This window comes from Fonsecaea monophora (assembly GCF_001642475.1).
Source record: "Fonsecaea monophora strain CBS 269.37 chromosome Unknown Scaff54, whole genome shotgun sequence".
Classification (NCBI taxonomy): Eukaryota; Fungi; Ascomycota; class Eurotiomycetes; order Chaetothyriales; family Herpotrichiellaceae; genus Fonsecaea; species Fonsecaea monophora.
Genome location: NW_019173985.1, coordinates 177,769 through 192,839, shown reverse-complemented (window position 1 = coordinate 192,839; position 15,071 = coordinate 177,769). Strand labels below are relative to the sequence as shown.

At 54.9% G+C, this 15,071-nt stretch overlaps 6 protein-coding genes across 6 annotated transcripts; 3 read left to right on the top strand and 3 right to left on the bottom strand.

Annotated features, from left to right (window-relative positions):
- Positions 1-260: 260 nt before the first annotated feature.
- AYO21_07246 (hypothetical protein) lies at positions 261-1,370 on the bottom strand (the record flags this gene model as incomplete). Its single annotated transcript, XM_022657203.1, has 1 exon — positions 261-1,370. One exon carries the CDS (start codon positions 1,368-1,370, stop codon positions 261-263), a length of 1,110 nt encoding a protein of 369 aa, XP_022510538.1.
- A 1,547-nt stretch (positions 1,371-2,917) lies between these two features.
- On the top strand, positions 2,918-3,964 carry AYO21_07245 (hypothetical protein; the record flags this gene model as incomplete). The annotated part of the gene is made up of 1 exon (XM_022657202.1): positions 2,918-3,964. The coding sequence occupies one exon, from the start codon at positions 2,918-2,920 to the stop codon at positions 3,962-3,964; it is 1,047 nt and encodes a 348-aa protein (XP_022510537.1).
- Positions 3,965-4,461: 497 nt separating this feature from the next.
- Positions 4,462-5,963, top strand: AYO21_07244 (hypothetical protein; the record flags this gene model as incomplete). The annotated part of the gene is made up of 2 exons (XM_022657201.1): positions 4,462-4,664; positions 4,736-5,963. 2 exons carry the CDS (start codon positions 4,462-4,464, stop codon positions 5,961-5,963), a joined length of 1,431 nt encoding a protein of 476 aa, XP_022510536.1.
- A 205-nt stretch (positions 5,964-6,168) lies between these two features.
- AYO21_07243 (hypothetical protein) lies at positions 6,169-8,856 on the bottom strand (the record flags this gene model as incomplete). Its single annotated transcript, XM_022657200.1, has 2 exons — positions 6,169-6,656; positions 6,918-8,856. 2 exons carry the CDS (start codon positions 8,854-8,856, stop codon positions 6,169-6,171), a joined length of 2,427 nt encoding a protein of 808 aa, XP_022510535.1.
- A 645-nt stretch (positions 8,857-9,501) lies between these two features.
- Positions 9,502-11,514, top strand: AYO21_07242 (hypothetical protein; the record flags this gene model as incomplete). The annotated part of the gene is made up of 1 exon (XM_022657199.1): positions 9,502-11,514. The coding sequence occupies one exon, from the start codon at positions 9,502-9,504 to the stop codon at positions 11,512-11,514; it is 2,013 nt and encodes a 670-aa protein (XP_022510534.1).
- Positions 11,515-11,697: 183 nt separating this feature from the next.
- AYO21_07241 (hypothetical protein) lies at positions 11,698-13,695 on the bottom strand (the record flags this gene model as incomplete). The annotated part of the gene is made up of 1 exon (XM_022657198.1): positions 11,698-13,695. The coding sequence occupies one exon, from the start codon at positions 13,693-13,695 to the stop codon at positions 11,698-11,700; it is 1,998 nt and encodes a 665-aa protein (XP_022510533.1).
- Between the last annotated feature and the right edge of the window lie 1,376 nt (positions 13,696-15,071).

The window sequence follows — 15,071 nt, the reverse complement described above, 5'->3', positions numbered from 1 at the left end:
CCACTTCAGTCCAGCCAGAAATGGATGGTTGCGAGCTAGGGATGGTAATAAAGAATGAAAAAAAACTCGTGTGCATTTGAAATTCTGTCAGGATGAAAAAATTACATGCAGAATTCATACGAATGATTAGCGTTGACCGGGTTGTGGAATTCTTGTCCAGCATTATTATCCTCTTCTTTCTCCTCCTCATCATCTGCCCTTCTTCTGAGTAAAGAGAAGGGGAGAAAGAATCCTCCCGTGTTTTGAGGATTATCCCCCTTTCAATTGTAATGCTTCAATTTAATCCCCGCGATAGTCTCCTCTTGAATACCCTGGCCCTTGCCCTTGAAGACCTCGGTCTGCCCGTACGCGCTGATGCGAGCAGACCTGTACAGCTTGGACGTCGGCTCCGTGCCCGGCTCGAACTTTCTCTGCACACCGGCGTCGCGGAGCACGCTCGACTCGTCCAGGAGGGTGTTGATCTTGACGTCGTCGTTGGGGACGACAAAGTAAAACAGACCGCAACGGTCCTGGTTGCGCTGGTCGGCGGGCGGTTGGCACACGCGGTGGATGGTGGCCTTGTAGTAACCCCCGGTCCACCACTCCATCATCTCGCCGGCGTTGACGATGATGGCGCCCGGCACGTACGGCACCCAGCGCCACTTGCCCGTGAAGTGGTCCATGAGCTGCAGCGACGCCATGGGCTGGCTGAACAGCATGGTGAGCGAGCCAAAGTCGCAGTGGCCCTTGAGCCACACGCCGCCCGTCTTCTGCATGTCCTCGGCCTTGTGCGCGTGGAAGTACATCATGTACCGGTACCAGGAGTCGTCGTGCACCTCGTACCGGTGGAGATTGACAAAGAAGTCCTCGGGCAGGTCGAGCGAGATGGCGAACAGCGTCAGCAGCCGGACCAGGATCTCCTTGTGGATAAAGTCGTTCAGCTCTTGGACCTCGTCGACGAAGGGCACGAACGTGGACGGGTGTTCGCGCAGCGTCAGGTCGCGGTTCCAGTTGTACTGCTCAATCTGGTCCCTGACCCCTTGGTCAATCTGCCAGTAGTTACGGGGCTTGAACCCCTGGTAGCTACCCTCCTGCTTCATCCGGCCTTGCAGGCGTTGCTTCTCCTCGACCGGCGTCTTGGTGAGCACGTGGTACCCGATGTCGACTTGACGGTCGATCTGCTCGATCGAGATGCCGTGGTTGACCACCACGAAGAAGCCTTGGGTCCGCATCGCGTGGTTCAGCTCGCTGGCGAGCTTCTTGCGCGCGTCCGGGCCATTGTCGAACGTGGAGAGGTCCAACGTGACCAGCTCGGCGTACTCCAGGGGCTCGGACGTCGGCTTCACGGGGACAAAGTGTTCGAGGTCGGGCTTGGTGACGGTGGACGGCATGTTTGCGAGCGTGCTGTACTAGCTAGTGGCTTAGCGGGTATCGTAGTCAATTGGTCAACACGAGGTGAGAACTGATCAGGACTTTTGTTTTTATTTCTCGCGACGCTTGTCTCTTTCAGAGATGCTATTCGTCTGGACATATCCCCCATGGCGCTCTCTGGCCTACCTACCTCTTTATGTTTATTCGAACCCCGTCTTCATGACATGGTGCCCACTCCGTCCACCGCACCAAAGTGTGGGGTTAGACTTTGCGGACCTCGGAAAATGCGAGATCGGCCAGGCCGCAACACGGCTCCAAGACTTTGCAACTGTGCAACGGACCGATCGATAGCAAGGGTCTGGGGGAGTCCCTTGTGCGATTTGTACTTTTGCTCATCCCCCGGTCAGTTCAGGACAACGTTGATCTGCGACGTTTGAGATGGCAATTCTGTAAGGGGTTCTGGGGCTGGTACGGACGATGCAGACAGGAGCTTTGAGCCCTGTCAAACGTTCTTGGCAGCATCTGTGCCATTTGTAGTCGCAGCTGGCAGTCAGGCATAGTAAGTGAACTCCCGTGGTCACTATGTGAGGCATCACTTCCACCCCTAGTGAGCCATAAGAAGGCGAGATATGGCAAGTACAAGTCAAATCTGCAAACTCACAAGACGTCGAAAACGTTAGCCACCAAAGCGAAGAACGCGCTCGCATTTGCTGCAGTCTCTGCAGCAGAGATATTCTGCTCACGGCCCACCAGATCAAGCTGAGCAGGATGCTCACAGCCTCACTGAGCGCGTGTGCATCGAGAAGGCATGAATTCATTCGCGAGAACGTCAGTATCGTCCGTGCACTATCCTCTTTGGCTGGCAACGCATCTGAGCACCCAGATACGAGGAACGAATCAGTGGCTCTTGGCTCAGTAAACTCAGTGTGGCATGAAGATGAAAAGAACAGAGCCAGACATGGAACCCATTTTCCGTAGGTGCCTCAGCCATTATTACTTATACGGGTTAGGCTTGTACGGTGGTGCTAAAGTACTTTGAGCTAGACCAAAAGCAGAATGAGGGGCCAGCGCCTAGTAGATTGTCACGTGGGGATCGGCTAAGTGGATCAAAGTTCTTCCTTGGATCGCTCATTACTAATGTGACTTTCGTTTTTCTTCCATCCCCAGTTGCAAAGTCCCTGGAAACCAGGCAATCCCAAGCTTAAGCGGCTGGATCACCTAAAATGAAACCATCATCATCAAAGTCCTTGTAAGTCCTGCGGTCCGACAGCGCGATGCAGACAATTCCGACATTCATGATTAAAATCCTCATCACAGGTGGGTGACTGCATACCCTCGGCCAATCCGTCGCGTCGACAATCTTGCGTAAGAAGCCTCATAGCCACCCCTCAGTGGGCCCCTTGGGACCATGCCAACTCGGTAATTGATAGGTATAGCGTTTGGGTCATCTCGATGATGAAAGGAGTCGAGATATTAAAAGCCTTGTGCTCTGCTTGAAAGACTTCCTTCACCACACATCCCTTTTTCTATACGAGTTTTCTTTCGATAGTTCCAGTTCCAACCCTCAATGGCGACCTCTGGCAAATCCGTCTTCCTCATTGGCCCGGGCTTCATTGGCCGCGAAGTGCTTGATCTCCTCCTCCAAGAGAACTATGCAGTGACGACCCTGACTCGTCGTGAAGCGTACGCGACCGAGCTCCAACAGAGCGGCGCAAAGACGGTCATCGGCAGCCTGGATGATCGAGACATTATCGTTGAGCAGACCCTCGCAAGCGACATTGTTATCCATACTGCCACGGCAGACCATTTGCCCTCGGTCGAAGCCGTCATTGCAGGCATCGAGCAACGCGCAAGCCAAGGAAAGCAGACCATCTTCATCCACACAAGCGGCACGTCATGCCTGAGCGACGACGCCAAGGGCGAATACAAATCCGACAAGATCTACCACGACGACAAGCCCGAAGAGATTGACGCACTCCCAGATACTGCCTCGCACCGCTTGATCGACCTCGCCATTCTTCGCGCACGCAAGAAACTCGGGAACAAGGCCAAACTGGTCATCATGATCCCGCCGTTGATCTACGGCGCCAACCCCAAGTACCAGCGTCTCTCGATTCAAATGCCGACACTGACTCGGTTTGCGCTGAAACACGGTTATGCCGGCCATGTCGGGAAGGGCGACTCCGTGTGGTCCGAAATCCACGTGGTGGACCTCGCTCGGGCATATATTACTATTCTACATTGGCTCGAGCAGACCGACGCCTCCAAGGTCCTCGAGAACCCTTACTTTTTCTGCGAGAACGGCCGTGAGTTCGCCTTCAAAGATGCAGTGGCAACGATTGGCAAAGCCTTGCATGCTGCCGGGCGGATCAAGTCACCAGAACCCAAAACGATTCCTGAAAGTGACTATGACGATCTCTTTGGCAAGTATACTGCATGGGTCGTGGGGTCGAATTCGAGGAGTAGAGCGAACCGGCTGAGGGCGCTGGGATGGGAGCCCAAGGAGAAGGATCTGATGGCGTCTTTGGTGGAGGATGAGTTACCTATTCTGCTGAAAGAGGATACTGGCAATTTCCGTGGGTATTCCGGAGTTGCAGCTTCTGGTGGATCGTAGCTGGACTCCTAAAAGGTTCCAGAAGGGGAAAGGCTATACAATAGCTGGGATCACATGTGTTGGAGCATTTTCTTTGTCGAGGGCTGACGATAGCCGTCAAAACTTGTGTGACAAAACGAGTTAGTTGGAAATACCATTTTTGACTCACCACAACAAACCATATCGCATCTACCAGTAGGGCATTCAATTTATCCTTGAGCTCAACCCATGGGTTGGTGCCACATTGAAGAATGTCCCAGTGTCCGAATTGGGAAATGATGCATATTCGCTCGGCTATATTTCCGTTCTAGAAAAATGCGGAGATGGAGCTGCACACACGGTGCGTCATTCTCAACTCAATGCCACCAAATGCCACTGTTGTGTGTCTTACACTGAGCCACGGATTCCAAAAATACAGCGAAGAAACCCGTCCTTTGGCGTCTTTCGACACCCCAACTGATAAAAAACTACTGCCCTCCCCTTCTGCTCTGGATAATGACTGCATCTCCTAGAAAACAATGCTGAGAAATGCGCTTCGGCGACGGGCACTTCCCGCCTCGTTTGTCCAGCGAAGATGGGCGACGCAGACGCCTGAAGAACCATTCATTCCTGATATAAACGAGTGGTCACATCCGCCGTCGAATGCCAGCATTTCAGATGACGAGATACAGAGACTGGCAGCGCTCCCCCGCCGGCCTCTGACTCTGGCAGATCTCGTTAGGTGTGTTTGTGATGCCCTTGACTCACACCCACTCATGCGGATGACTTGCTAACTACTTACCACTAAAACAGACATGGCAAACCTCCCTTGCGAGACTCTGCACTCCTCTCCTCCGCAAACTTCACCCTGTCCCTCCTCCCTGCCCGACTTGCACACCGTATCCAAGCCCTTCGGAACCTGCCCTTCATTGTGGTGTCCAACCCTAACGTCTCCAAGATCTACAACAACTACCTGCGTTCTCTTTCCACCCTGGAACCTTTCTACAAAAAATCCATCGAGACGATCGAGGAAGAGATGAGGTTTACAGAAGCCATGGCCGATATTGTCCGGACACATTCAAACACCATCCCCGTCCTTGCACAGGGGTTTCTCCAATGCAGGAAATACGTGGATCCGGCAGAAGTCACTCGGTTTCTCGACCAACATCTCCGCGCCAGAATTGGTACCAGACTTGTCGCGGAGCAACATCTAGCCCTGCACATGGCCTCAACGGGAGAGGCGGCCAAACAGAAACCCGACCCGACACACGTCGGCGTGATTGACCTTGCCCTGCGGCCCGCAGATATCGTCCGCCGGTGTGAGGGCTTTGTCGGCGAGGTCTGTGAGTACAAGTACGGTGTTCGGCCCTCGTTGATCATCAATGGGGACCAAGATGCAGAATTCGCACACATCCCCATGCACCTGGAATACATCATCACAGAGCTGTTGAAAAATGCATTCCGCGCCACGATTGAGAGTGGAAATGAGAAGGAGCCCATTGAAGTCACCATCGCGTCGGCTCCCGACGTACAGACCACCAAGCTGGAATCGCTCAAGAAGCTGTCTGTCAGCAAGGACAATGCGTATGATTTCTCCCAGGAAGGGCTGGACGAGTACTGCGCTTCATCTGACGAGGACGTGCTGGGTTCTCTCAACTCTGCCACCCCTTATATCACTCTGCGCATTCGTGACCGAGGGGGCGGCATTCCACCTGAAGCCTTGCCCAATATCTGGTCATACAGCTTCACCACGTTCAACAACGAAGAAGCGGCGGCAGCGTCCAGTGTCGTTAGCGACGGCTCTGAGGGACTGAATGTCATCTCAAACAGTGGAACGAACCAGTCGTCCATTGCCGGTCTAGGATACGGGCTGCCCTTGGGACGAGCCTACGCAGAGTACTTTGGCGGGGGTATCGCCCTGCAGAGCATGTTCGGCTGGGGTACGGATGTCTACCTGACGTTGCAGGGTATTGGGAACACAAAGGAACTGAAAGATGCGCCCAATGGCTTGGAAGAGTTGGAGAAAGAGATGAGCGATTAGGAGGGCCAGCTAGCAGCTCTGACCCTTTGTCGCAGCATCATTTCCTCCCGGGCATCGTGAGTCTTGTCTTGCAACTCGAAGACACACAAGATCTACCAATGCTACGAGATATCCCGCCTTTTTGAAAGTGCATGAGCGGCCCTCGGACCAGCCAATTATGTACCGCTAAGGAAGGTACCTTGCGGCAAACGACCCGTGGCGAAGATCAAGTGAACACCGCATGGATCTTGCCAGAGGCTCTATCGGCCAAGCGCTCCTGCATTGGAAGACCATACATCTCCCTGGTCCAGCGGCAGCAGATCTTCCTGGTGTCCTTGGGATCCACAATCTCTTCAACGTTGAAGCACGCCGCCGTCCGCACCGGGTTCATCAACCGGACATACTCGTCTTCCAGCTCCTTGTACCGTCGCTTCCACCCCTCTTCGCCCTCCTTCTCACGGATCGTCTTGAGTTCGTGACGATGACCCACCTCGATCCCACCGTCCAGAGGCAAAGAACCCCAATTGCCCGACGGCCACGCGATGCGCATCCACGGTTCGCGGCTGTCGAGCATGATGCCGCCAGCGACTCCGTACACGCGACGCGTCACCACGCTGAAGATTGGGGTGGTGGTGCTATAGTAGGCTTTGCCGAGCTCGACGCCCCACTTCATGGTGGCGGTCCGTTCGGCGACCGTGCCGATGGCGTAGCCAGCTATGTAGATACCAGAGAAGATTAGCGAACAGAGTCGGACGGCGCATGACGAATTTCTGTGGAGAAGGAACTTTCTTCTACCGAGAAAGAACAAGTGTGAAACGTAGAGACTGGATGTGTAGACACAAGCAATATGGACAAGGATGGATATACAGTTTGCCAAAACAAACCAAAGAGAGAAAAAAAATAAATAAACAAGAGACTAGTAGGTACAATAGCGAATGGTGGATAGAGAATATAAAAAGCGAAACATGAACTTACGAACGTCGACAAACTGCACAATGGGCAGATTAAATACGTCGCAGAACTTGATCATCTTCATCAACTTCTGGCTGCCCATGGCGTCGAGGGCGCCGGAATTGACCTCGCAGTTCAGGCTGAGGATGCCGACGGGCCGACCCCCCAAGCGGGCGAGGCCCGTGATGCCGGTGCGGCCCCAGAGGGCGCCGATCTCGAACCACGAGCCGCGGTCGATGACGGACAGGATGATGGTGTAGGGGTTGTACATGCGCGACTTTTTGCGGGGGATGATGGAGCGGAGGGCCAGGTCTTCGCGGTCGACGGGGTCGTCGGCGGGAATCGTGGGAGGAGCCTGGAACTGGCCGCACGCGGGGAGGTAGGCGAGCACGGTGCGGATCTGGTCGAAGCACTCGGCCTCGTTACGGGCCAGGTTGTCGATGGTGCCGTTGGTGCAGTGCACGGCCGGTCCGCCCAGGTCGCTGAGGCTGAGGCCTTCCTCGAACGTGGCGCCCTCGACGACCTTCGGTCCCGCGTTGAACAGGCTGCCAATGTCGCCGGCCATGACGCTAAAGTGCGTCGCCACAACGCGCGCCGCGCCCAGTCCGATCGCGGGACCAACCACAGCCCCGATGTTCGGGATGCCCATGTTGAGCTGCTTGACCACCGTCGACATCACCGTCACGTGCGGCATGTACGAGTACCCCTGCGTCATGATGGTCGACACCGACCCGCCGCCCGAGGACCCGTCGACGAGCTTGACCACGGGCACCTTGAGCCGGAGCGCCAGCTTCTCCCCGTACAGCGTCTTGAGGCCCACCGACCCGTCGGCGTGGCCCGACCGGATCGAAAAGTCGTCCGACGTCAGGTATATCTGCCGTTTGATCCCTGTCCGTGGACAAGTCACCCGCCCAAACCCCTGCGGGTTGTTGCTGGGTATGAAACCACGGACGTGCTCGGACTGTGGGTTTCTCGTGTCCTTCTCCCAAGTGACTGTCCCTGTCACGGAGCCGACCTCGCGCCACGTGTCTGGGTCGAGTAGCGTGGCGATGCGTTCGCGCGACCACAGCTTCCCTGCCGTCTTTTGCCTGATGTACCCGCGGGAGGAGGTGTCTGGGGTCGTGGCGATGGTGCGCATGGTCTTGAGGTGGGCCAGGATGTCGCTATAGTCGGCGGGCAGGTCGGAGGAGGGATCTGAGGATTTGGACTTGCGCGCCCGTTTCGTGTTGGCTTGTGGTTCAGATGGTGCGGGTGAGATTTGTGATGTCAGTTGGTTGAGGCGGCTTGAGGCTGTCGAGCCGGACTGGGGTTGAGAGAACACCGGGTCGTCGGATGGAGGTGTCTGTCCTGTTCCATTGCTTCGGCTGGGAGGGTTCTGCGCCGTAGACGAAATGGTCTGCGTCTGGCCGTATACGGGGTCAGTGGCGGCCGTAGTTGTGGCACCTAAAGGCTGTGATTGAGAGAAGACCGGGTCGTCTGGCGTCTGGACACGACCGGCTTGTAGCCCTTGCACTGGTGTACTTGGCGATGCTAGAGCAGAGACAGGCTGTGCATAGACAGGGTCACTGACCGTGCCACCTCTCGCGCCCCGAGATTGAGAATAGACCGGATCATCGGCGGCAGAGATCTTGCCCTGTCCTGGGCCAGGTGCAGGGGAATCCGACGTCGAGGAAGCTGCTTGGGGCTGGCCATAAACTGGATCGTTAATCTGGCCTTGACGTGCCGGTTGCCCTTCCTGGTTGCCTCCAACCACACCGACCTGCGAATAGACCGGATCGTCTTTCCGCGGCCCTGTCCCTGTGCTCTCGCCAGTTGCAGTGCCACCAGCGACTGACGGCTGAGTCGGAGCGCTGGCTGGCTGAGCGTAGACTGGATCATTGATGGTTGTTGACGAGACTGGACCTTTGGAGCCAACGTCGGTACCCGACGAGGGAGGTGAGAGGGTGGACTTTTTCGAGCCCATAGTTCCTATTGAAAGCTCGTGTCAAACCCTTCCTTCCAACTTCTTTGCTGCTTGAAATATCTTCTGCTGGCTTCGGCTGGTGTACCTGGCCACCAACTTGAACGAAAGGAAAGCAACCCGTTTCTTGACTTTGAAGAAAGAAAGGGGGAAACGTCCCTTTGCCTCTTCAACCCCAGGTCAACGGTGTGGTTGTATGCTCTCTCTTCCACTATAGGCTGTCTGTCTTTTTCTCTTGCTTTCCCATTCCAGCAGTCCGAAAGCCGAAAGAAAGAGGCCTCTGAGAAGACGACAGAGGGTATGCAGCAGATGTCGGCTACCAGTTTCAAAAGTGCCTAGGTAATAGATAGTGAGGTGTGACGTTTGTCGGAGTCTGACGCCATGGCTAATCGTCGGTTTCTTCCCCCACAAACTCGATGAATCCGGAGAAAAGCCTCGGCTGAGGTTCGCGGATGTTGGAGTCAGGAGAGAGACGCTGCTTGAGGATATCCGAGTTGTAGGAGCGAAGTGCCTAAGGGTCGAGGGCTCTTGTCTGGTACCTCGCCTCATTTCTGTTCTGTTGAAGCATGTTGTAGAACTTTTCCAGAGACTGGGTCAGTGGAGGGGAAAACACTTTTTGTCAGTTTCTTCCGCGTGAACAAGTCAAATATGCCACCTCCTCAGCGGCCAATCTCACGCATCCTCATCGCCAACCGCGGCGAAATTGCAATTCGGATACTTCAATCATGTCATGAGCTGCCACAGCCTCCCACAACCTTTGCAATATACACTGACAATGATACCACACACATCTCCCTGGGCCGGCCTCACCACGCGATCAAAGCCGCTCACGGCCCAGCGTCGTATATGAACATCGACTACCTGATTGGGTTGGTTAAGGAGAACCAGATTGACGCTGTGCACCCTGGATATGGATTCCTCAGCGAGAGCGCAGAGTTTTCCAGGAGGATGTGGGTGGAGGCCGGGTGCGTGGTTGTCGGACCTGGCTGGGAGGTGCTGGAGAGGACGGGGGATAAGTTGATGGCCAAGGCATTGGCGGCCGAGTGCGATGTCCCGGTCCTCAAGGCTATGGGGAGGCCAACTGGAAGCGTCGAGGATGTCAGGAGATTTGCTATCAGTGTTGGGTATCCGCTGATGATCAAGGCTGTGGATGGTGGTGGTGGACGGGGCATTCGACTCGTCAAAGACGAAGCCTCACTTGACAACGCTGTGCAAAGGTGTGTGGCCGAGTCACCGAGTCGCTTGGTATTTGCCGAACAAGCGGCCGTGGAGGGATACAAGCACATTGAGATCCAGATCGTCGGCGACGGAAGAGGTGGAGTCAAGCACCTGTGGGAAAGAGACTGCAGCGTCCAGCGGAGGTTTCAGAAGATCGTCGAGGTTGCTCCCGCGCCCGTCCAGGACAGGAGGGTGATTGCGCAGGTCATCGACTCGGCTGTGAGGATGGCCACAAAGCTGAAATACTTGGGCCTGGGGACCTGGGAGTACCTCGTCAACGTCCAGCAGATGAAGTTTTTCTTCCTGGAGATCAACCCCCGACTGCAGGTCGAGCACACCATCACCGAATGCATCACCGGGGTCGACCTAGTGAAGCAGCAACTGTTTCTTGCTCAAGGGCTACAGACGGAGGCCGACGCCAGACTGGGACAGTGGAGGGATGCCGACAAAGCGCCTCCTGCAGCGTCGATCCAGTTACGACTCTGTGCAGAGGATCCCCTGTCCAACTTCTCGTTGAGTATTGGTAAGGTCAGCGACATACAATTCCCGTCTGGCAATGGCATCCGGGTCGACAGCCACTTATCGCGAGGGGGAGTGGTGGGATCCGACTTTGACAATATGATGGCCAAGATCATTGTCACGGCATCGACCTGGGGAGAGTGTGTCGCAAAGGCACGCCGGGCATTGGAAGAGACCAAGGTCATCGGCGTCAAAACGAATCTGAACCTCCTGAAAGCCATTCTTACAGACGCGACCTTCGCGGCCGGCCACGCAGACACAAGCTGGCTGGAGCAACAGCTAGACCGGCTCGTCCCCTCTGGGGAGCAACTCGCTGCGGCCACGGAACTACTTGACACATCCCTCCCAGCTTTATCCTTGTCGAGCAACGGCGCAGGCTCAGCCATCGGCGCTGCGTCGACACTGTTCAGAAAAGGCGACGCCTGGACCGTGTTGCTTGAGAATCCCGCTGACAAACCCTCGTCCATCAAGCCGCCGGCCCACCACCTCTCCATCTCGCGTGTCACCCGCAACGAATTCCCCACCGCTCTCGTCGCCGACATCACATACACCATCCCTGGATCGAGGACACACTCCTACAAGATGACCCTGAATAGCACCACTTCCTCTGCCGGCGCCACCGCCTCAACACACCGACGAGGCGACCCGACCAAGAAGACCCACATCGTATTGCCCATGAGCGGGAAACTGGTCGAGGTGCTTGTCGATGTGGGTGACGAAGTGCGCGAAAACGAGGTGATCGCATTCGTGAAGCAGATGAAGATGGAACTAGAAGTCAGGTCTCCGAGGGCCGGCAAGGTGAAATGGGTGATTGAGATGGAGAACGAGGAGGAAGGCGACGATGTCGCTGAAGGGGTGTTGCTGATGGAGCTCGAGGACGACGAGGATGGCACAAAGAAGCCCGAGGTCAGATCTAGGCTGTGATGCGAGCTCGAGAAAAATGGGGTTTTATATTCATACAAGACATAGAAGACTAGACTGGTCGCTGCGTCTCTAATGATGGAACCAATGCCCGAGTCACACAATGAGCAATGAAAGCATCCAACCTCTTCCCTAATCAAAAGCCATGTCTCTCTCAGAGAGCATAAGGTTTCCGTATAGCAGATTTTATCTCCGCAAAAATTCTTCCACCTCGAAACCAACCCTCCTCTTTGCCTTGTCCCAGTTTTCCATCTCCTTGGCCTGTTGCGCCGTCGTCATCTTGTTTGCTCCTCTAGCGTCGTCGCCAGCTGCCATGTCCGATGCCAGCGAAGTATTCAGTCCCACTATACCAGTCTTGACAATCACAGCCCTAGAGTCTTGCAACCGAATCTCGACTCCTGCCCCTCCACTGTGGGATTGTGATGAAGTCACACTCGAGATTCTGTCCCTTCCAATACCGGGATTCGCAGGAGCACCACCCACGACACTGCCATGGTTGCCCTGGATAGGTGTCTGTTTGGCAGCATCCGACCCTTCAGCGGCCTCTTCATCCACTCCTCTGATAATGATGGTGATGTCTGGTCCGACGCTCCCTCGCCACAGTGTGGCAAACCACTGCCAATGAGCCGGTGGGGAGAAGCCGTCACTTATTGGCATACTGACGGAGCTTGCGTCGACAGTGGTGAGCTGGAAATGTGGAACAATCGCAATAGGTATGGGTAAGCCAGAATTGATACCAGATGTAGACATGGAGGCTCTGATTGGTAGCGGCTGTACAGATGTCGGCCGAGGCACTGAAGATGCTGGAAGAGGAGGGGGAACTCTCGATAGCTCACGAGAGTTTGATGCGGCGGCCGGAGGCGGAGGTGTGGACGGCGGCGGTGTATCTGGTGGAGGTGGAATCCGCTTCGAGTTGAGAGGACGTGGGAAGGTGAGCATCGGCGGCATGGCTCGCGCATCCGACCCAGTTGGAATCAACTCGTTGCCAGTCCACACACCGGGTGTGCTTTGGCTTCTTCCTTTGTGTGCGACTGAATTCACAAAAGGCGAGTTGATGGACATATCTGCAGCTTTGCTGATCGTCCTGGGTGAGATGGCCGAGTCAATGTGATCTTTCCTCCTTTCTTGTACCGTAGTGGATGATTGGGACGCAGTTCTCGTATGCAGGCCGGCCTCATACGACATGGGTGGCTGGTGGTGATCTTCCGCTTCTGTCATGGGGTGATCTTCATCTTGGTGGTCGAGCCTAATAGGGGATGACTGTGTACCACTCCCGGGCCTTGAAGTAATATACTCGACCATGTCCTTGTTGATTTTGTGCCACTGACTCATTATATCCAGGTACATATCTGTTGTCATGGCTCCCTTCTTCCCTCCGCCAGGAATGGTCTTTGCAGCGCGCATCGCAGAGTATGGATCCGGACCTCCAAATATCCTTACAGCAAACTTGCCCTCTTTCTCCAACTGCTCAGCCAGAGAATTGGTCATGCTGTCAACACTGGCTGCGTCCATACCCTCAACGGCAATGATGGCTCCTCGAACGTCTGGTTTCGGTGAGGTGAGACCTGGCGCCGGTAACGGACCGGAAATCTGAGAGAGTACTTTGATTTTGTTCAACACTGGGATGGACATTATCATGGCCTCGACTCCAGAGCTCTGAGACTGTGTAGACGGCGTCTTCACCGGAGTCTGTGTAACCATTGTCTCGATAGGAGGTAAGGCGACACTCGATCGATTTCGCTGATGGGGAGGTGGAGGTGGTCGGATAGGTTGCAGCTGTGGAGGTCGAGGGTATGCTGCTCGAGGAGGCGACACCATCTGCGGTTTGGCCATCTGGACATGTTGGACGGGGATCTGTTGGGGGTGCTGCATGACTTCTTGACGTGCGTATAAACCACTGGTGGTTGGGGAGATGGCATAAGAGTACGATGCTTCCGGATAAACTTCACGAGTAGGCACATAAACACCATTGCCATTGAATCGCCGCCTCTTTGCATCCTGGGACTCTGCGGACGGGGGAGTCGGCAGTGTTTGAGAGGGGGTTGGGACAGCATAGACCAGTCGAGGGTCGACTCGCTGGAAAGTAACATGTTCAGGCGAAAGAGCAGATTGTCCGTGTACTCTCGAGCCCGGCGGTGCAGCACTGACGACGTAGCCACGCTTTGCTGGGACTGTAACGGCCATCGTTTGTCGTGTAGTCGACACAGGCGGTGTATATACAGGGGCTGGGTTTGAGTAATAGTTCATTGGCTTTCCACCACACTTGGGGCAAGGCTCTTGGGGTTCGGCAGATGAAGGGCCAGATAGAGAGGACTGGTTGCTGACCCGGCCGTTGCGTCGTGGATGGTAACGATAACCGGGATACTGTTGTTGATGGCGGGCTTTCTCTTCCTAAAGAACGTGAGAAGTTAGACAAACAAAGGTCTTTGTGTTGTTGATAATCAGTCATCTTTATCTCAACATACTTCCGCAAGCAGATTCCATTCCTCTTTGGCTTCGGCGGACAGACCACGCCATTGTTCGCCAATGATCTTTGATACTTCCGGATTTGGGATGCCTGGGTTCTGCGCTATGATACTGGATTGCTGATGTTGACGGAATAAAATAAAGGCTGTAGCAGTGTCAGTGGTCCTTCAATAGCAAATGGCGAACAGCAGGCAATCCTTCTCACAGTTTCGAGGTCTAGGAATCTTGGGACTCGCAGGACACAAGCAAATACTCTCTCTGGAACTGGAGCCTTTTCTTCCGGCAGCTGAATGAGGCTGAGTCTCCATTTCCAAAGAACGACCTCGTCGAGAGGGAGAGCTGGACCCAGTATCACCATTGGCGGTTTTCCGGGGCTGTTCTATATACTCTTCACGGGCGGGACCAGTATAACTTGAGTTCTCAGGCAGATGGGCCAGGGCATCATCGCGGGAAGAACCATGTCTGGTGGGAGACCGATCACGAAATAAATGATGCTGTGCGAGGGATGAAGTGCGGCGCAATGCAAGGTGATGTCCCGTAGGCGGTTTGGGTAGCAAACGATACCATGCTGGAAGGTTGGGGAGGTGATGGTCACTGGTAGCCGAAGTCATAGCGCAATGAAAGGAATTCTTTGTACTCTGACCATCCAAATTCTTTTCAGGGTGGAAGTGCGCGAATGGCACATGAGGACAGCCATGAGTCTTTGTAGAGCATCAAAGCGAGTGTCCGCCATCCTTAACTCACCTTCTTTCGTGGCTCTTTGTCTCTTGTATTGAGTCTGTGACGGGATACATCGTCAGTAGCCAGGGCGATGAGCGCCGAGCGAGCATGCGAGGCGGGCGACAGGATAGTTTGTCTTGGTTTGCTTTGTTCCCAGGCGAACGCAAGGCGGCAAAATGCGGTACCAATCACCGTGCACCCGAAACAATAAGCAGTGGAATGTAGACAAGACAAAGAATGAGTTCATTACTGCCATCGTCAGGGTGGAGCATCCGGAGGTCTGAGGAACGTAGGAAGGCTGGGATGCTCAACTGCCCGTTGCACAGGTCACGACTGATCATTTCTTGAGGAGCTAGCGTTGTAATTGAGAGATG